The following is a 17249-nucleotide window of genomic DNA, read 5'->3' on the forward strand; positions in this document are numbered from 1 at the left end:
TTGACGGAGTTTCAAATCGCAAGCGTTCACTCAAAGTACTGCCAGTACATGCACATGCTTAAAGTCGCCACATAGATGCATGTGGGAAACATCTGCCTCAACGCACCGACGTCACTGCCACTTCAGGGTTATAAATGGTATAGTAATCACAGCGTGTGATTTAAAAACTCAATATCGGCAATCGTAAAACAACAAGAGTGCCACAATTTGACCCATTTCACTGACTGCATTTGTATAACTTATAATAGAACTACCTCCATAGCCACTCCCCTGCCTCAAAAGTATGTCCATTTGTTTTTCATTCTTCCCTTAACCCCATGAGAACTACCTGCCAATTGGCCAAAAAGAAGTTTTTATTATCAATTGGCCCAATCAGCAACATTGTTAGAATAATTTCACCATTCAAAATATTGGGGTGAATTATTTGCAAAGCACCATTCTGATTGGTGATATAAGTGAAGATATCATGTAACTGACCAATCAGAGGCAATGTTAGATCGGCAGGTAGTGCCCAGGGGGTTAACCTAGCACACTTTTTCTCATAGTTGAGTGGGAATATACATGTAGGTGTCATTCTGTGGAAAAGAAAACCTTCAGATTTGACTCATCTGAGTTCAAATGTTAGCAGTTTTATTTATTGAATCCTGCCCTAGTTATCCAACCATGGGCTATTCCAGTAATTAAAGGCACCCCCTAAAGAAGACATGGGACTCTCAAAATGTGTCACCATTTTTTGCTCTGAGAATTTCCCTCCCCCCCCCAATAAAAAAGGTCATTATTTTCACAACCCTAAAGAAGACATGGGAATTCCCAAGAAAAAGACACCATTTTATTTTAGGCTTAGGAATTCGCAAAAACTTTGGCAAAAATTTACCTGTCTTCTTTAGGGACACTGGGAATTCCCAATTTTTCAATCATTTTATTGTCAAAATGGGAATTTCCATTTTTTTTTTGGATAAAATTTTGGTCTGGGAATTACCAAAATTTATGGTACAATGTCTTTAGGGGGTGCCATTAATTTCTGGAATAGCCCAACGTTGGATAATTTGAGGAGACACCGTATCTTTTCATCTAAGTAAGCTTGTCATGGTATGACATTCATCTATTATACGCACAGATAAAGATGTCTAAAGAGCATTAAAATTGTCTGATCCTCGCATTACAAAGATATATTTTTGGTGTTTCATAGATCTAAAAGATGAATCCTAATATAAATCAAACTTTTGTAGTGCACCACAAGTTGCTATGGCATGTTTTATGGACATAGGAAAAGGGCGCGAAGACTGTCTGATCCTAGATTATTTATCTGTTGTCTTTTTTACATGCACATACATTTTATTATACCCATTGATTTATGAAGGCTGAAAAATAATAATGTTGTGTGTCTTTTAGGGAGCGTACATGCATTTGAAATTGGATGGATTGCAACTTTAATAGCCCAAGTGACTTGTAAATACGGTGAGGTGCAAGCCATCTGGATAAAAGATAATCTAGCACACAGTCAGATTTGAGCATGGTGCTTATCAAAATAAGGCCTTATAATTGTTCTTGGCATCAGCATTAGATATACCCCCATGTTAGTCTGGATGTGCATATGGTTTCTAATTGCTTGTCAGGTTTCTGGGAAAAGCTGTAAGCATATTTTTGCAAGGAAATGTTTTCTGAAATGGACAAGAAGTTACTTTTATAGCAGGAAACCTTAGAAATTTGAAATATCTATGATATTCGAACTATGTAAGAAATGCATATTACTTATTACTGGTATAACAGTTTGTGAAGTGGTAAATACATTTGGCCGGCTGCAGAACTGAAAATAATCTTTAAGATCAAGTCTTGGTACAAAGAATCTGTGCTTAGAGATTACTCGCACTCTTAACTGACAACTAAGCTTAGGGACAACTGTCTTGTTTAAATCATCTAAATGGTTCCAGATGGTGGGAGGTACTTTTACAGCTTAACTTCAAATAACTACATAGAACACACATTATTGATACTAAATGAGTCAAGGCTTTTGTGGTCATAAGTCTGCCTCAAAAAGCCAATAATCTAAATTTGATCCACTTTAAGACTATACATCTTGTGTTGTATTATAAATTTTTGTTACAGAACCCATACCATTCCTCTTGTGTGTCAGCTTTATGCTCTTGGTTTAAGGGAGCAGGGTGGCCGAGCGGAACATGCTCCGAGTCATAATTAAAAGGTTGTGGGTTTGAGCCCCGCATTTTCCCCCTTCCAAGAAAAATTGTGCACATGGGGTGGAAATGACACCCTGTTATTTATTGAGCCTTGGGATCTTCTTTACAGAACCCATACCATTCTTCTTGTGTGTCAGCTTTATCTTGATTTCAATATTTGAGTGCAAACACAGCTAGGTCATGCTTCCCTCCAACCCATCTTAAAACAGAGTCCCAGATAGTCCTTCCTGTTTAATTTGTTTGCTCCTCATGCATAATTTTGCTAACAAAGACATCTTATTGCCCCTGAATATCACTTGCTCCAAGGAGATCTAGACACAACTGATCAGACAATAGAGGCCGTCAGCCTTTCGCCATCTTGTGGGTACAAATGATACGCGTGTTCATGCGTAGGACACTACGCGCAGGGCGCAGCTTGCCACGCAGCTGTTATCACGCTCCGACATGGTGATGTTTCTGTTCACGCATAGAGATCGAACGACCATCGCAGCGTGTACCCACAAGATGGCGGCATATGACGTCACGCTGACGGCCTCTATACATGCAGTGTTCTCATAAAAGTTCTTGTTTTTACTTTGTCTCATTCCAGGTGTCCTACATGTCTTGCCTGACTCATCTAAAGCAACTCTCCATAATGAACAATCCATGTGTGCTAATGGCTACTTCATCACCATCAGTCTTGTATCCTTTACTGTATATTCTTAGTCAGTGGAAGTGGTCTAGTTCGTAGACACATAATCTGATAAGACAATGGCATGATTTTGAGTGCACATCATCATTAGCCTTTTCAAAGTATGGTATACACAAATGGAGGGCAGTCTTCAATCTTGGTAAAACCCGGCAAATTAAAAAGACTTTACCCACTTCATGCAGCGCCATCCTATTGTGTCCGCCATATCTCGAAAAGGCTAATGAGTATTGATAATGCTTAACATGCTTGATAAGGTGTGTGTTTGTAGCACATAATCACATTGTACATGTAGACTTAATGTGTAATACTCGCACACGATTGCAGTACGCACAACTGAAGACGTGAAATTGTAAACAAGTTTCGCTCAATGCTCTTCCATGTGCGACAAGCAGGTCAATATTTTATCATAGTGATACCAGCTACACTGGCATCCACTACTCAAAATATTGGACCTGCCTATCGTCTATCACACATTAGAAGATAGTGAAAACGAAACTTCATATTGTTTATTCTCTTGTCTAGTGTATAAATGACCAGAAAGAAAGACTATATGAGACTAGATCTGATCCAATCAGGCTCATGTCCGCAATAATGAAACTGAGATATAAGCAAAAAGTGAGGTGAAAAATAAAACAATAAAAAACATAAGAAGGTTCATAACTTTGCAACCAAGTAGTCAAGAGTCCTGGGGATTCAACATCAGTAATTGTATATAGGTACTGAGCAAGTTGATAATGGAAGCAACTCAATTTTCAAAATTTCGGACTTAAGCTGGAGTGGATCAGATTGGTTCACATAAGTCGTATACTGCTTTGCTTATGAAACAAATAGGTGTTGCTGGCACAAGCTACTTACCTAGACTATAATAAGCAGTGAACATTGATTCAGACAACTTATGATAATATAGGGCAGTTGTTCCTAGAACTTCTGAAAAAAATTCAACAGAACTGCATAGTCATATGATAAGAGATCTAATAACATTTGGTACACTGAACCATGTTAAATTTGCACACACATAAGTGATTATGAATCAAGCTACTATAACATACTGCACATGATGATATGGGTGGGCATGATTTGGCTGCTATTTTTAGCTTGTATATATTAGAACATGACATATAGAGGTCATATTTGATATTTGAACATTTTATAATGTGACATTTTGCAGGCACAGGGTACATTTGTCATGTCAGGTGTATTGCTTGTATCAAAGACTTTAGAGAACCTGAATAAATCAACAATGCATATCAGTAAGATAGACTGTAGTCTTGTTGAAGACTCTCTCTCTTATACTACATGCTAGCTGACCACCCGTGTTTGGCAGTGCATATGCCTAAAGCATATGGAGCACTGTCTCGGGACCGATGTCAGTTTACGAACCGCAGCAACCTGCTTATTTCTTGAAATCCATATACCCCTAAGGAAGACATGACATTAATCGCCCAACTCAGGGGTGTAAATTGTAAATCCAGGTAACCCATTTGAAATTCACCTTTTTGGTAAATCCAATAAGCCTTGTGAGTACACCTGAGAACTTGTCATTTTATTTGAAGTCACGCCGACTTGCAATACGCAGTAACGACATTCGCTAAACGATGGGTGCATCGGCCTGATGCGTACTGATGTCAAATGATGACATCTCAGGTGTACTCGCAAAGGCTTATGGGATTTACCGAAAAGGTCAATTCATACCCCCTGTGTGGGAGATTAAGGTTACATATAGTGGGTGTATGGGTTTCAACAGGAATAGCCCATCACAGACTAATACCTGCAGGTACCATATAGAAACCTGCACCATAGAGAACCTTCACAGCTAAGATGTATGCAGTATACACTTGATTGAGTTGTACAGGCACATACTGTCACTATCTGTCATCGTACACTTCCCGTATGTAATTCCCATGGGAATGACTTAAGTCCTTATAAGGGATTTATCATGGTTCTGGTGTATGGAGAAGGGAAAAGGTCAAGTTTATGACTGCGATGGTCACAGTGAGGAAATTGTGATTGAAAAGTAAAGAAGGCTGAATTCATGAGGAGGTGTTGCACGCATCAGAAAATAGCAAAGTTTGTTAGAATAAATTGGCCAATCTGCTGCTGATTATGTTTCAGCAAATTTGTTTGTTTGTTAGGTGTATTGTTCAAGGCAAAGTTTATCCTTTTTGTGAAAGTTTTCAAACAATTCTCAAAAACTTGCAGCAAAGAAAATGGGCTCAATTCTGTCATATAACTGATTCTCATCTGTTGAGAAGCAAGTCAGATTTGACTGCTTGGAATAACTTATATACTCTGTGCATAAGGGGAGAATCAGCTTTTGAGTGTTGTTGAAATTCAAGTTTTGGGAAATTGTTACATGAATTGGTTATCTGATTCTCATACAATTTGCAGTCAGAAAGTAGTTTTGCTCCTTTCATGTGAACATTTTGTGGCTCTTTGCAGCATCCCTTCTTCAGGGCTAGGTCAACTGGTTGCTGACTGTGATTTCACACATATCTTTGCTTGGAATGTGATCCTCGGTAGAAGTGCTCACAACCAACATTTGGGTCACGACTCACAGTTTGTGAAGCCCTGTCTTTTTTTGTTATGTCAAGCATATCTATGGATTAACAGCTCAAATCTAGGAGATAACGCTGACGAAACTTCGGCCAGGTACAAGTGACCTGGTGAAGGGGGTCATGTAGATATCTGATCAGGGCATTTTTTTTACAGGACAGGCAAGTGTAGCCTACAATCGGGCGTTAACCTGATCGGAACCGACTGTAAGGAGGTCTTTTATCATAGGTCATCTGCCCCGCCTTTACCAGATAAGTCACAGGGAGAGTGGAATTGGGATTTGTTTTTGGACAAACTATAGCTGATATTTAGGGAACAAGATCCCTACTTTTATACATGTATGATTCAGCTTTAGTGGGAGTAAAAGTTTGTGTGATGAACTGTTTTAGAAGTCATAAATCAAAAATAGACTTTCATTATTAGATGTCAAGAAACTCTAATATAAAATCCCAATCAATTTGTGGTTTGGCGATGACCCCAAAATAGTAAATAGGGAAAACTCTCGCTAACTTGGCCAAGCAAGTTTGATGTTATCATTTTATATCATCCTTAACCATATTCATGACTAAACGGATAAAATTAAAAGGAAAGATGCGATAAAATCTTGCAGTATCACTGACACGTTTAAATTCCTAGTGACTCCTTAGTAATCTCTGTCACTTTAGGTAGGGATCATATGAAAAAATACTGAAAGTTTTGCAATAAGTTATTGGAAGTTTTTATTATTATTATGATGACGACGACAATGATGTCATCAAGCATATGTAGGCATTCTAAAATATAGGAGATAATGGAGATAAAACTTCGGCAGGCACAAGTGACCTGGTGAAGGGGGTCGCCGTAGATAGCTGGTCGGGGCATTTTTACAAAACAGGCAAGTGTAGCCATCAATTGGGCTTATTACCGATCGGAACCAACTGTAGCAAGGTCTTTTATCATGGTCATCTGCCCTGCCTTTTCCAAATAAGCCACAGAGAAAGTGGATTTTATTTTTCATTTTGTCTTGCAGAGATTTGGACCTGGAGCTCTCAAAGGCAAAGACCTTTAAAACCAGTGTGCCATGCTGCTCCCTCAAGTAATTTGGGTTAGAATAGAAATTGTGGAGTAATTTAGAAGGTGTAGTCAAACCTTAACCCTATCCCGCCAGGGACTTTCTGGTGACTGGAAGGAAAGAAGGAAGGAATAAGAGAAAAAACAAAGTTGTTTGCTCGGGTGGGATTCGAACCGAGACCCCTTGCATGCTAACCACTGGCATGGCGACACTTTGCCACAGGTCTTGGGCTTCGCTGGCCAGCGAAACCGTGCCTATATATCACTTAGGGTGATTGTGTCATCACACCATGTGGGATGCATGCACGAACAGCGCATATATCAAGTAGTATTTTGTAGTACTCGGGCATGTTAGGGTTAACTGAGCCTATATTGAGTTTGGATAGTGGTCACCTAACCCTAACCCACCAGGGGCTTTTTGTGACGGGGAGGGAAAGAAGGAAGGAATAAAGAGAGAAAACAAAGAAAGAAGTTGTTTGCTCCGGGTGGGATTCGAACCAGCGAAACCGTGCCTATATCACTTAGGGCGATTGCGTCATCACACCACGTGGGATGCACGCACGAACAGCGTATATATATCAAGTTGTATTTTGTAGTACTCAGGCGTGTTAGGGTTAAGAAAGAGTTAACACTTCTTATGCACACTTTTAGTGATTTCCTAATTTGTAAAAATTGCAGGTGCACTTAATAGTAAACAGATCCCTCAATGTGCTCAACACCATGAATACAAAATCCCTTGTATTAGACTTAATTTATTGGCATAATTGTCCACAGGACTTGCAGAAATGCAATGACTTTGCTGTAGCTCTTTTCCTTTTCTTGTCTTTTCTCTTTTAGTGATTTCCTAATTTGCCAAGGTGCATTGTTTATGCTTGTGTTTACATAATAATAACCATAAAAGCCAACCACATATACTATTCAGCAAGTTTATAATATTTATCCCTACTTTATATATTTCCCATAACAAATTATCATTCATTAATGGACATCATGAAAACACTTTATTTCCTTTACTAAGAACAATTCAAGTCTATGTGGACTGCTGCTGTTTTTTTGTATGGTCAGTGGTACATGTAGTAAACAATTCCAGGTGCATATAGTAAAAAAAGATCCTTCAACGTGCTCAACACCATGTATACAAAATCCCTTGTATTAGACTTAATTAATTGGCATAATTGTTCCCAGGATTTGAGGAAATGCAATGACTTTGGTGAGCTAGTGGACTTATGAGGTGTTAATTCATGTTTGTCTCCGTTCATCCGTCTGCAGGTAGGCTTATCAGGGCATTGAACTATTGTGTCATACTGTGCCAAATGAGTACAACTGACATTGGATTATTTCTTGATACAAAGATTGTACTTGGTTTTCATTGATTTATACATACACAAATACTTTAAATGGTTGAATTTATGGATAGGATTTTGAAATATGTGTATTAATGTGATGTTATTTTAAACATCACATGGTTGTTTGATTTTATGTAGTTCATTTTAAAGCAAAGTTGAACACTGATGGCGCTATTTATTTTATATCTTTGACACTTGTATAATGGCAATAAAACATCATAAAAATGAGTAACATATTTTTAGCATTCAACTTTCAAACTACTTTGTATCATGAAAGGAATAAGGTAAAATGTTAATATGAAAGGAATAACTTATATTATTGGGCTAAATTAAATTTAAAATATAAACAGTGCCCTTAATTTGCACACAAATATACAGTTGATAGAAAATTATCACAAAAAGGCAGAAAAAGATGAAAATGTGAGAAAAGAAATTCTATGTTGAAAATAGCTAAAGAAATGTATATACGATCAAAAAGTTTTAGAAATCGCCCAGAAGTGAAAGAGCTATGTCAATGAAATTTTGTCGGTGCAATCACTGGTCCTTATGTACACTATGGTGCAAAAATGGTCTCATAAGTATGTTTACTTTTTTTACAGGAGCTAGATGTCACTACCTGCCTATGTAACGGATAACCAGCAAAATGGAGAAAATTGAGGCATGCAGCATGATTAAGTTCCATTTAAAGGGTTACAGTGCCCAGAAAATCTGTGATGAAATAAAAATTACTTTTCCAAAAAGCGACAGTGGCATATCACAATCACCACCGAAGATAACTTTCATTTCATCATCAATTTTCTAGGCACTGCAACCCTTCAAAAGCAGGATCTTAATAATGCTGCTTGCCTCAATTTCTCAATCTTGCAGTTTATGCGCAGTAACTGGGGCAGCGGGTTATTGGCATCTAGTGCCACCTGTAAAAAAAATAAACATACCTATGAGACCATTTTTGGACCATAATAATGTAGATAGGGACCAGTGATTGCACTGACAAAATTTTATTGATATAGCTCTTTCACTTCTGTGCGATTTCTAAAACTTTTTGATACCCCCTCGTACATACTTTTTGTGGCGCCCTCTACGGAGGGGCCACAATATAGGCATGACTTTGTGAACGGCTTCTAATTTCACTCTTGCTAGATTGCCTTCATAATTGTTTTGCTAAAATTATGCCCAGCTCAGAAATAAAACCACAATTTGCTTGGATTTTATTTTATTATTGTTTTCTGATATGCACGGGATAAAATGGTGAGCGTATATTCTTTGTTTAAAATACAAAATTAGGATTTATAAAAACACCAAATAAATCCTGACCTTTGTATGCGTTCAACCAGTTTACCGTGTGCCTTAGAACCCGATAGACGGTGACATTTGACCACACACTAGGATCCACAACATGCTCATCTATCATGGGAACAGTTCTTAAACCACATTTGTACATTCATCCTTTGTACACAAACTCATACTCTGCAACTTGAGGTCAAATTTTGCACTATGATTATGTAATTGAGGTTATTGGACTATGCCATTGGGATGAGACTCTTATGGTCCATAGTGTTAAGATCAATTAACGAGCTTTCTTAAACTGATGGCTTTTGTTTGCTAATTACCATAGAATCTATATAGCGGTTACTCCATGATTGGATTAAGTAAATAACTAAATCCTGTTATCTATCCAGCAATGTTTGCTTATCTTAATTATTGTAACAAACTGTAGTGTACTAAATGGCACAAGACAGAAAAGGCAAACAGACTGAAATTTAAAGTTTTAAATTAGAGAGTTGACAGGAAGTTGTAAGAGTTAAATTGTTATGGATATATGATTGGTGTAAGCCTTGAAAATGTTGAATGTCATATCAAAGTCATCCGAGGTGAATTAAGTAATGTCAATCACAAATTGTTACAGGTCATTTGAGGTGGACTAAGTTTATATTTGGATTGTCAGAACACCTTCCCCAATCAAACACATTTCTCTTGCATTTGATCATCTTGTACTCTTCCCTAGAAAAATCATTATAATACCAAATCTACACACCATGGAATTCACCATATCACGTCCAAGTTCACATTGGGCGCCACATTCCTTTTTTAAAGGAATTTTTATTGTGTATATTAGTGTGACACTTTTGTGGGCTCTGGAATTGGCAATTTTTGGCCATCGAACTTTGCCTGTTTTGTGCCTACTCTGGATGTTTGGTTTAGCGTGTCTGTTTATATATGCACAGTGATTTTCATCACTTGTTCTAGTGCAGTTTTGTATTACCATTGATCCTTGTTGTTTTTGCAGGTTCAGCACTTACTTCTGTGGGCCTTTTGAACTGGTAATTTTTGGCTATCGAACTTTGCCTACTTCTTCTGCCTACATTCGCTGTTTTTGCCCCCCTGCATACTGTCTAGTCTGCATTTTACTTGTTTCCCCACATCAAGTTGGTGTACCTTGCTTTTTTCTTTCCTGTTGTTCTTATTCAAGGTATCCTCTTGTATCATTTATTGATCCTTGATGTGTTTTGTGTCCTCGTCCGTTGGATTCACCATTACCCACTTTTTTAGTGTGTTAGCTGTTTGTCTTGTAAAGGTTCAGAATTGAATGTTATGTAATTGAAAAATGTGGCAGCATTATACTCCCATCCTTCCTGGTGTATAGGTACTAACAGGTTGAATAGACCTGTGAACATGTGTTATGTTCAATAACTGCATGTTGCACTTGTTCATAAAACACATATATAGTGTAACATTTGTGTCATCAATCAAGGTTTATGTTCATGGTTGGCACCTGACATAGATTACTCCAGTATTAGGATATGATTAGTTAATTTGATGATAGATGTCAACAGTCACGGACAACATGATACATATATACAGTAACACATCGTAACACGCCTAATTTATATGTTGAGTTACACTTGGCATGTGTTATTGTTGCATATCTTTCTGCAAAACTCATCTTTCCTGGAGGTAGCATTCCAAGATGAGTCCACATAAACTTCATGCTTTGTTCAGCCTATATTACACATTATTATAGGCTTGACGTTCTTTTGTCAAGAAATATGAATTATCTTTTCTTGACTTTCAATGATTATAAAACTGAATAGGCAAATTTCAAATATCTGTACCTTAAGAGATTTGTGATACATTTAATGGATCATACAAAGCAGCAGCAATGAGTGTATTGGGTTTTTAAAGTTGTGCATGCCACTGAAAACATGCTACGCTGCAACTATTTGCAATACAAGACTTCTATTGCTGCCAATCCCAGAGATTCACTGCTGCCCAGCTACTTTATGGCTACTCTAAGAGTACCAGTGCAGTACCTATCCAGTACCAGTATGTGTAGGCCTACTGATGTGATGATATGTGTGTTTTCTAGACACTGCCTACAATGGTACTCTAAAATATCAATTTAGAAGCTGGGCAGCAGTATACCTCTGGGGGAAGCAGCAAAAGGATTCTGGTACATGTAGTATAGTATGCTTCTGACGTTATGAAACCAATGCATACATATTTTCATCAATGAAAACAAATTAATGTTCCTTGTTAGAATGGAAAGCACAACAGGTGGATCACACAACAGGTACACATGTATGTACAGATGTACACGCAAGCACGTATTACGAGTTGGTCTTATCAAAATCGCACACAGAACAGATTAAAAATCTGGGTCAGGATATGAATAGGTAGTTGTGAGTTGACAGGAATATATTTCCCTAAACATTTATAAGATTGATGTGAACTCATGAGATGAATGTCAAAGGCTTCCTTTTTTTACATTATGCAGTACTTTGGTTAGAGGCTAATGACTGAATATAATTTTGTTGTATTGTTTTATTTCAGCAGAACAATGGAAGGCTCCGAAGGGGTAGTGTATTGTGATGGGGAAAATTATTGTACACATGCTCTGTACAAAGGTATAAGATCTACCCAAATGTATTTGACACCTGTATAAATGTATATGACTGCAAACTCTAACGCCCAGCCAGCACTTGAAGTCTATGGTACTACCATCAACCATGTCACAGACTTTAAGTACTTGGGTTCTAAGATGGGCTCTAGTGTTGGAGACCTAAAAAGAAGAAAAGGACTAGCCTGGGCAGCTAAACTGGGATGCCTTTGGAGAAGTCCATCCCTGCCAATCAAAACAAAAATCAAGCTGTTTGAGACAACCTGTGCTACTCTCTTTCTGTAAGGGTACGAGTCATAATCAGCAAGGACATGGAAAACAAGATCAATGCATTTGCAACATCTTGCTACAGAGTCATGTTAAACATCAAGCGTGTGGAACCATCTACAAATGACCAACACCACTCCACTGGTTGCCATATACTGCATCTTAAAGATGACAAGCCTGTGAAAGAATATGCCCTTTGTATTCCACCACATGGGAAGAGAAAACCGGGACTGCCACACACACTGTACTTACAGTATGTCCAGCACCTCCTGGGAGATACTGAAGGGATGCTGCAGCCAAACAAAATTGTTTCGCTTGTCCAAGATCAAAATAGTTGGAGCTACACAACCAACTGATGATGATGATAATTAATGTGTAGAAAAATACATTCATGTCACAAAGTTCTGCAGAATTTAACTTTCTGTCCTTGGTTTACTAGCATAGCAATCATTCTCACATGCCTGAGCTTATAATCTGGTTTTTGTCCAAAGTGTCATAAGAAACTCATCATCAAGATCCTATTAATTCACCTAATTGTCTTAGGTTATAGTGCTAATTAATGATGACTTATTGACCATTATTCTTTGCATGATATTTTGAGTCATGATCATAATATGCAGAAATGTCAACTATGGCTCAACACGTATCCACACTTTCCACTTAAATTTGCATGTTTTTATTGAAGGCTTACACTAAAGGCTTGTGCGTAGATGCAACATTTGGATAAAAATGGTGTTTTTGACTTTTTGTGTTTCACTATACAACTTTCACACATGAATACAAAGGATCACACTGAACAACAAAGATTTTGCCACTGGGGTAAAGGTATATGTGTTCTGCACTAGCTCAAGCATGCTGATTCCGAATCTGAAGTCGGAATTTGTCCATCACATCAGAATTTCAAGATGTATGCGAGGGCTATCAGCAAATTTGCTTAAAATGAGTCTTAAATGTACTTCTTGTATTCTCACCTTGATTTCTTTCCACCTAATAAGGGTGATGTAATGAGCATGATGAAAGGTTCCATCAACACATTTCGATGATGAAAACTAGGTATCAAGGATGGTTTAAACCAAACATGATGATGGATATATTTTATAATGTCTTTTTACATAGCATTCTCAGTAAAAACTAACTTGAAAGTGTGATGTGCTGGGTAAATTCTTGCTTCATATTTGAGAGCAGCAGCCCTGATTTAGCCAAGAACACATGGATTTTCCTTAGTAACAGATAAAAAGTTTTCATTTGTTATCCAGTAATAATCTATCAATATCAGGCTCATGTACTCCAGGGCACGGTGTATTCCTGAAAGTAAACACATAAGGGTGACTATGCGTGGGTTATAATTTTGTCACACATGACAATAATCAATCTTGGAGGATTTTTGTGATTTGATTTTACCAAATTTTTGTTTACACTTTAAAATTTATAAGAATAAACTTTTTTCATGAATGCAAATATATTCTGAAAGCTAAAAACTTGTAATATCCTCAAACCGAACAAAGAACTGTCAAGCTAGGTGACCAAATTATCTACTGTTTAAACTTTGAAAATTATAAGAATAAAGTTTCTTCTGAATGCAAATATATTCTGAAAAGCTAAAAACTTTAAATATCCTCAAACCGAACAAAGAACTGTTATTATACATTACAGATGATATCTAAATAAATATGGAAATAATTCATAACCATGAAGGATATCATCAATTCTTGTAAGGTGTTTTTGTATTTCAAGATTTCAGAAGATGGATGTCCTCAATTGGTTATAATTAGATAATCAAAATTCTTCACAACAACTTGTTGACTCCCCAAAGCAAAGTTCCAATATTTGTGTATGTAAGCTTCTTGACAGATGCATTCTGGATATGATGTAGACTGATAATCAATGCTCAGAATGTAAATGTCAAGTTTGGGGAGTGGTCTGATCACGTTGTGGTCAGGGAATTGTTTCCCGGGAGATGAGGATATGACCCCTTGAGGACACTTCCTGTTGTTTTGGTTTGTCGTCAAGTTCAAATTGATGTGAAGTGACAGTGTATTATATTAAGAGAGTTTGTTTGTAAACAAAGACATCTGTGTTGATCTATTTTTGTGCATATAGGAAGCACTAGCCCTAGTGCCAAAGATAAAATTCTAGAGATAGCAAGAAGTAAGGTTAAAAATATTTGGAAATCATCACGCTGAGGTTTTCAGTTCAAATTGATATAATGTTTTAAAGAAATATGCACAAAAATGTAACCATGGCTGCCCCTGCTACCCCATCGCTATGGCTGATGTACTATAGGTGCTTATTTTGCTGCTTGCAATATTGAGTGTGACTTCTCTCTAGTCCGAATGGTCGTTAGTCTAAAGGTTCTCTAGGCTGAAAACCAAATTAAGTTTGCTAATCCAAAAGTTCTCTAGTCCGAATATAGAATTAGGGTTAGGTTTTAGGTTAGAGTTAGGATTAGGGTTAGCGAGCCTTATTCTATATTCGGACTAGAAAACCTTATTTATTATTCAGACTAGTGAACCTTCGGACTAGAGAACCCTATATTTCGGACTAGCAAACCTTTTCCAGAATTTGGGCTAGCGAATGGTAAATTACGTGTTCGGACTAGCGAACCTTCGGACTTGGGAGCCTTCGGACTAAGGAACCTTCGGACTAGAGAGTTATCACCATATAGAGTGGCACATGCGGACCTAATCTTGGAGAGTGTATAGGCATATGTGCAAAGGCCCTAAGAGGATGAGAGGCCCTAAGAGGATGAGGTGGCTGAGCGGTTAAGCCATTGCGCTGTTGGCCGGGAGAATGCAATCAGCGAGAGTTCGAGCCTTGTCCTCACCTTAGGTGAGAATTCTCTTCCTCTCCCAAAATGTTTTTTTAAGGTCAGGAATCCTGCAATTATGTTCAGTTGCTTTGCAGAATATAATTGTAGAATTTCTTCTCACTGCTTATAGCATGTACAGATATTTGATGTCTTGTGGTTTGGAAGTTACATACAGGTACATGTAAAGCTATATTGGTCCTGGTCCCGTGTACAGGAAGAGTCATCCGTGTGCATATGAACTGTCAAGAGCTATGCGAAAAGAGAAGGGGAACAGGCAGGCTCTTATATCTGCAAACAATCCTAAGTTCCAGGATCGTGCACAGGTAAACTGCACGTAAAGCCTGTGCGATAATCCTCAAAAATTGAGGTACAGCATGTATAGGAAGGAAGGAAAAGAAGGAAGTTCTGAAAATTCTTAATTCAATTTACATCCACTAATCCAAAGTTGACCATTAAAGAAATTGTACAATGTCAGATCAGGAAAGAACTTTTCTGACCAGATCCAGCAATAAAATGCTATCCCTAAGCTCTAACACTATTCTCATTCAGGTCTGACTGCCATGTTGACTATTTTGACAGCATTTTGCCCGAGGATTCCATTACAGTATTTTTACAAGTGACCTAACTGTTTATGCATGAACAGTGAGATTTCCATTTTAAATAAGTGATTTCCCTTTTCGTTAGAACTGTGTAATCTAACTAACTGCCCTGGTCAAAAGGATTTGTTGAGTTCATTTTCAGGTAGTTTATAAGGGTAGCTTTTGCAAAACATGAAAAATAATATTTTTTATGTGTTCCCAAATAATTTGTTTGGGCACAGATAAGTCAAATTGTAATCTTAGATAATGTACTGCCTTAAGAAAAGAAAATATAAATAGGAGTTTGTAGATATTTTTGTGGAAAAAGGATAATTGAACTGAACAGTATTGGTTGTTTATAAATGTATCATCTAACAGCGTTTGTGATTGGTCCAGAGGATGGCATAAACAATGTTAATATATGGCTGCTTTCATGTGACGATCATAGTATAGAAAAAGGTACAATTTTAAAGAATGATAAATCACATTTTAATTAATGGTATCTTCATGTTTGTTATAATTTGATGAAATACAATCACCAAATGTTGGGGAATGTATGAATGAGGGCATGATCATTGTTAATTTGTTTATGCCCTGCCTCAGGCCTAAACATCGATCATGCCTTCAATAATATTAATGAACTCCTGATGATTATAAGTTCCATGTTGTTGTTAAACATTATACACATTATATGATATACTTAAGTGTAAGAGGTATACATTTTATTTTACAAAGTCATATGCATGTTATTGGCTTTATTTTGGAGCAGTGATATATATATATTGCATAGTTGTATCCAAATATTTCCTTAACTATAAATATTTTCAGTGTGACTGGATTTGACTACAGACCATATGTTGTCAACTGGTGCTTAACATTACAAATACTGGATGGATGTTCAGTTACACAGAAAGAAAGGTTCGTAGATTTTCCATAAACTTTAAAATGAAATAGTCATGCGTTCGCCGAGCCATTCAAAGCAAGGACAAGATATACTAGTAGTTTCCCACATTCAAAGTGAGGACATTCAAACACCTGGGTGGAGAGGAGTAATCGAGATAAAGTGCCTTACTCAAGGGCACAACACGATGGCGTTGCTGGGGCTCGAACCCGTTCCGCTAGGCCACCGTGCTCCCAAAGTGTTTTACATATATCTTAAATAACATAAAGTGCTTGAGTGTTTTACATATCTTAAATAAAGAGATATTTTGCTCCACGACCTCGTTTTCCCCAATGAAATCGGACATTTTAAAAGCGAAGATATTGAGTTCATAAGTTATGGTATTATAAAATTGGAAATTGAGATATCAGCATTTGAAAATATTATTGACAATGTTGAGAGTATAGGAATGACTTGTAAAATGTCTGAAAAATACAAGATGCCAGTTACTAGTATATTCCGGTCTGAAACTATCAGACAATATTTTAAACATTATTAACATCACAAATTCGCAGCAAACCCAAATTGTGAAAAAATCACTCTCGGGCAGATATTTTGCTATTTCTCCATTTATGACCCTGGCCAAAAGTGTCTCCTTTCGATATACTGTACCACATCACAATTTTTCAAGTTCACCGATAGACAATGTGATATAGAACACATGCAAAGATTTTGTCACATCTCATGTCATACAAATCTAATACAAATCCACCACGTAAATGTTCTTCATACCTATATTTTTTTTCTTTCGACTTAAATCACAACTTCCTGTCAAAACCACATACAGACAATATAAATCATAGAATGACATTGACGGCATTCATCATATAGCCTGATGGTATTAAACAGGGATGATTTGAAACATATGAGAAGATTTAGCATTAAATTGAGAACTGTATGAAATTGATATGCCTCGTGTTGT

At 37.2% G+C, this 17249-nt stretch overlaps 1 protein-coding gene across 2 annotated transcripts in view; it reads left to right on the forward strand.

Moving 5' to 3' along the window:
• The window catches only part of LOC140141021 (centrosomal protein of 97 kDa-like), a 78191-nt gene that overhangs the window by 53462 nt on the left and 7480 nt on the right, over positions 1-17249 (forward strand). For both annotated transcript variants that reach the window (XM_072162799.1, XM_072162798.1), the window contains exons 6-7: positions 2785-2876; positions 16216-16305. In XM_072162799.1, coding sequence (XP_072018900.1) covers positions 2785-2876; positions 16216-16305 — 182 coding nt within the window. The remainder of the gene's footprint in view (positions 1-2784; positions 2877-16215; positions 16306-17249) is intronic.

The sequence above is a fragment of the Amphiura filiformis genome, chromosome 19, assembly GCF_039555335.1.
Source record: "Amphiura filiformis chromosome 19, Afil_fr2py, whole genome shotgun sequence".
Taxonomy (NCBI): domain Eukaryota; kingdom Metazoa; phylum Echinodermata; class Ophiuroidea; order Amphilepidida; family Amphiuridae; genus Amphiura; species Amphiura filiformis.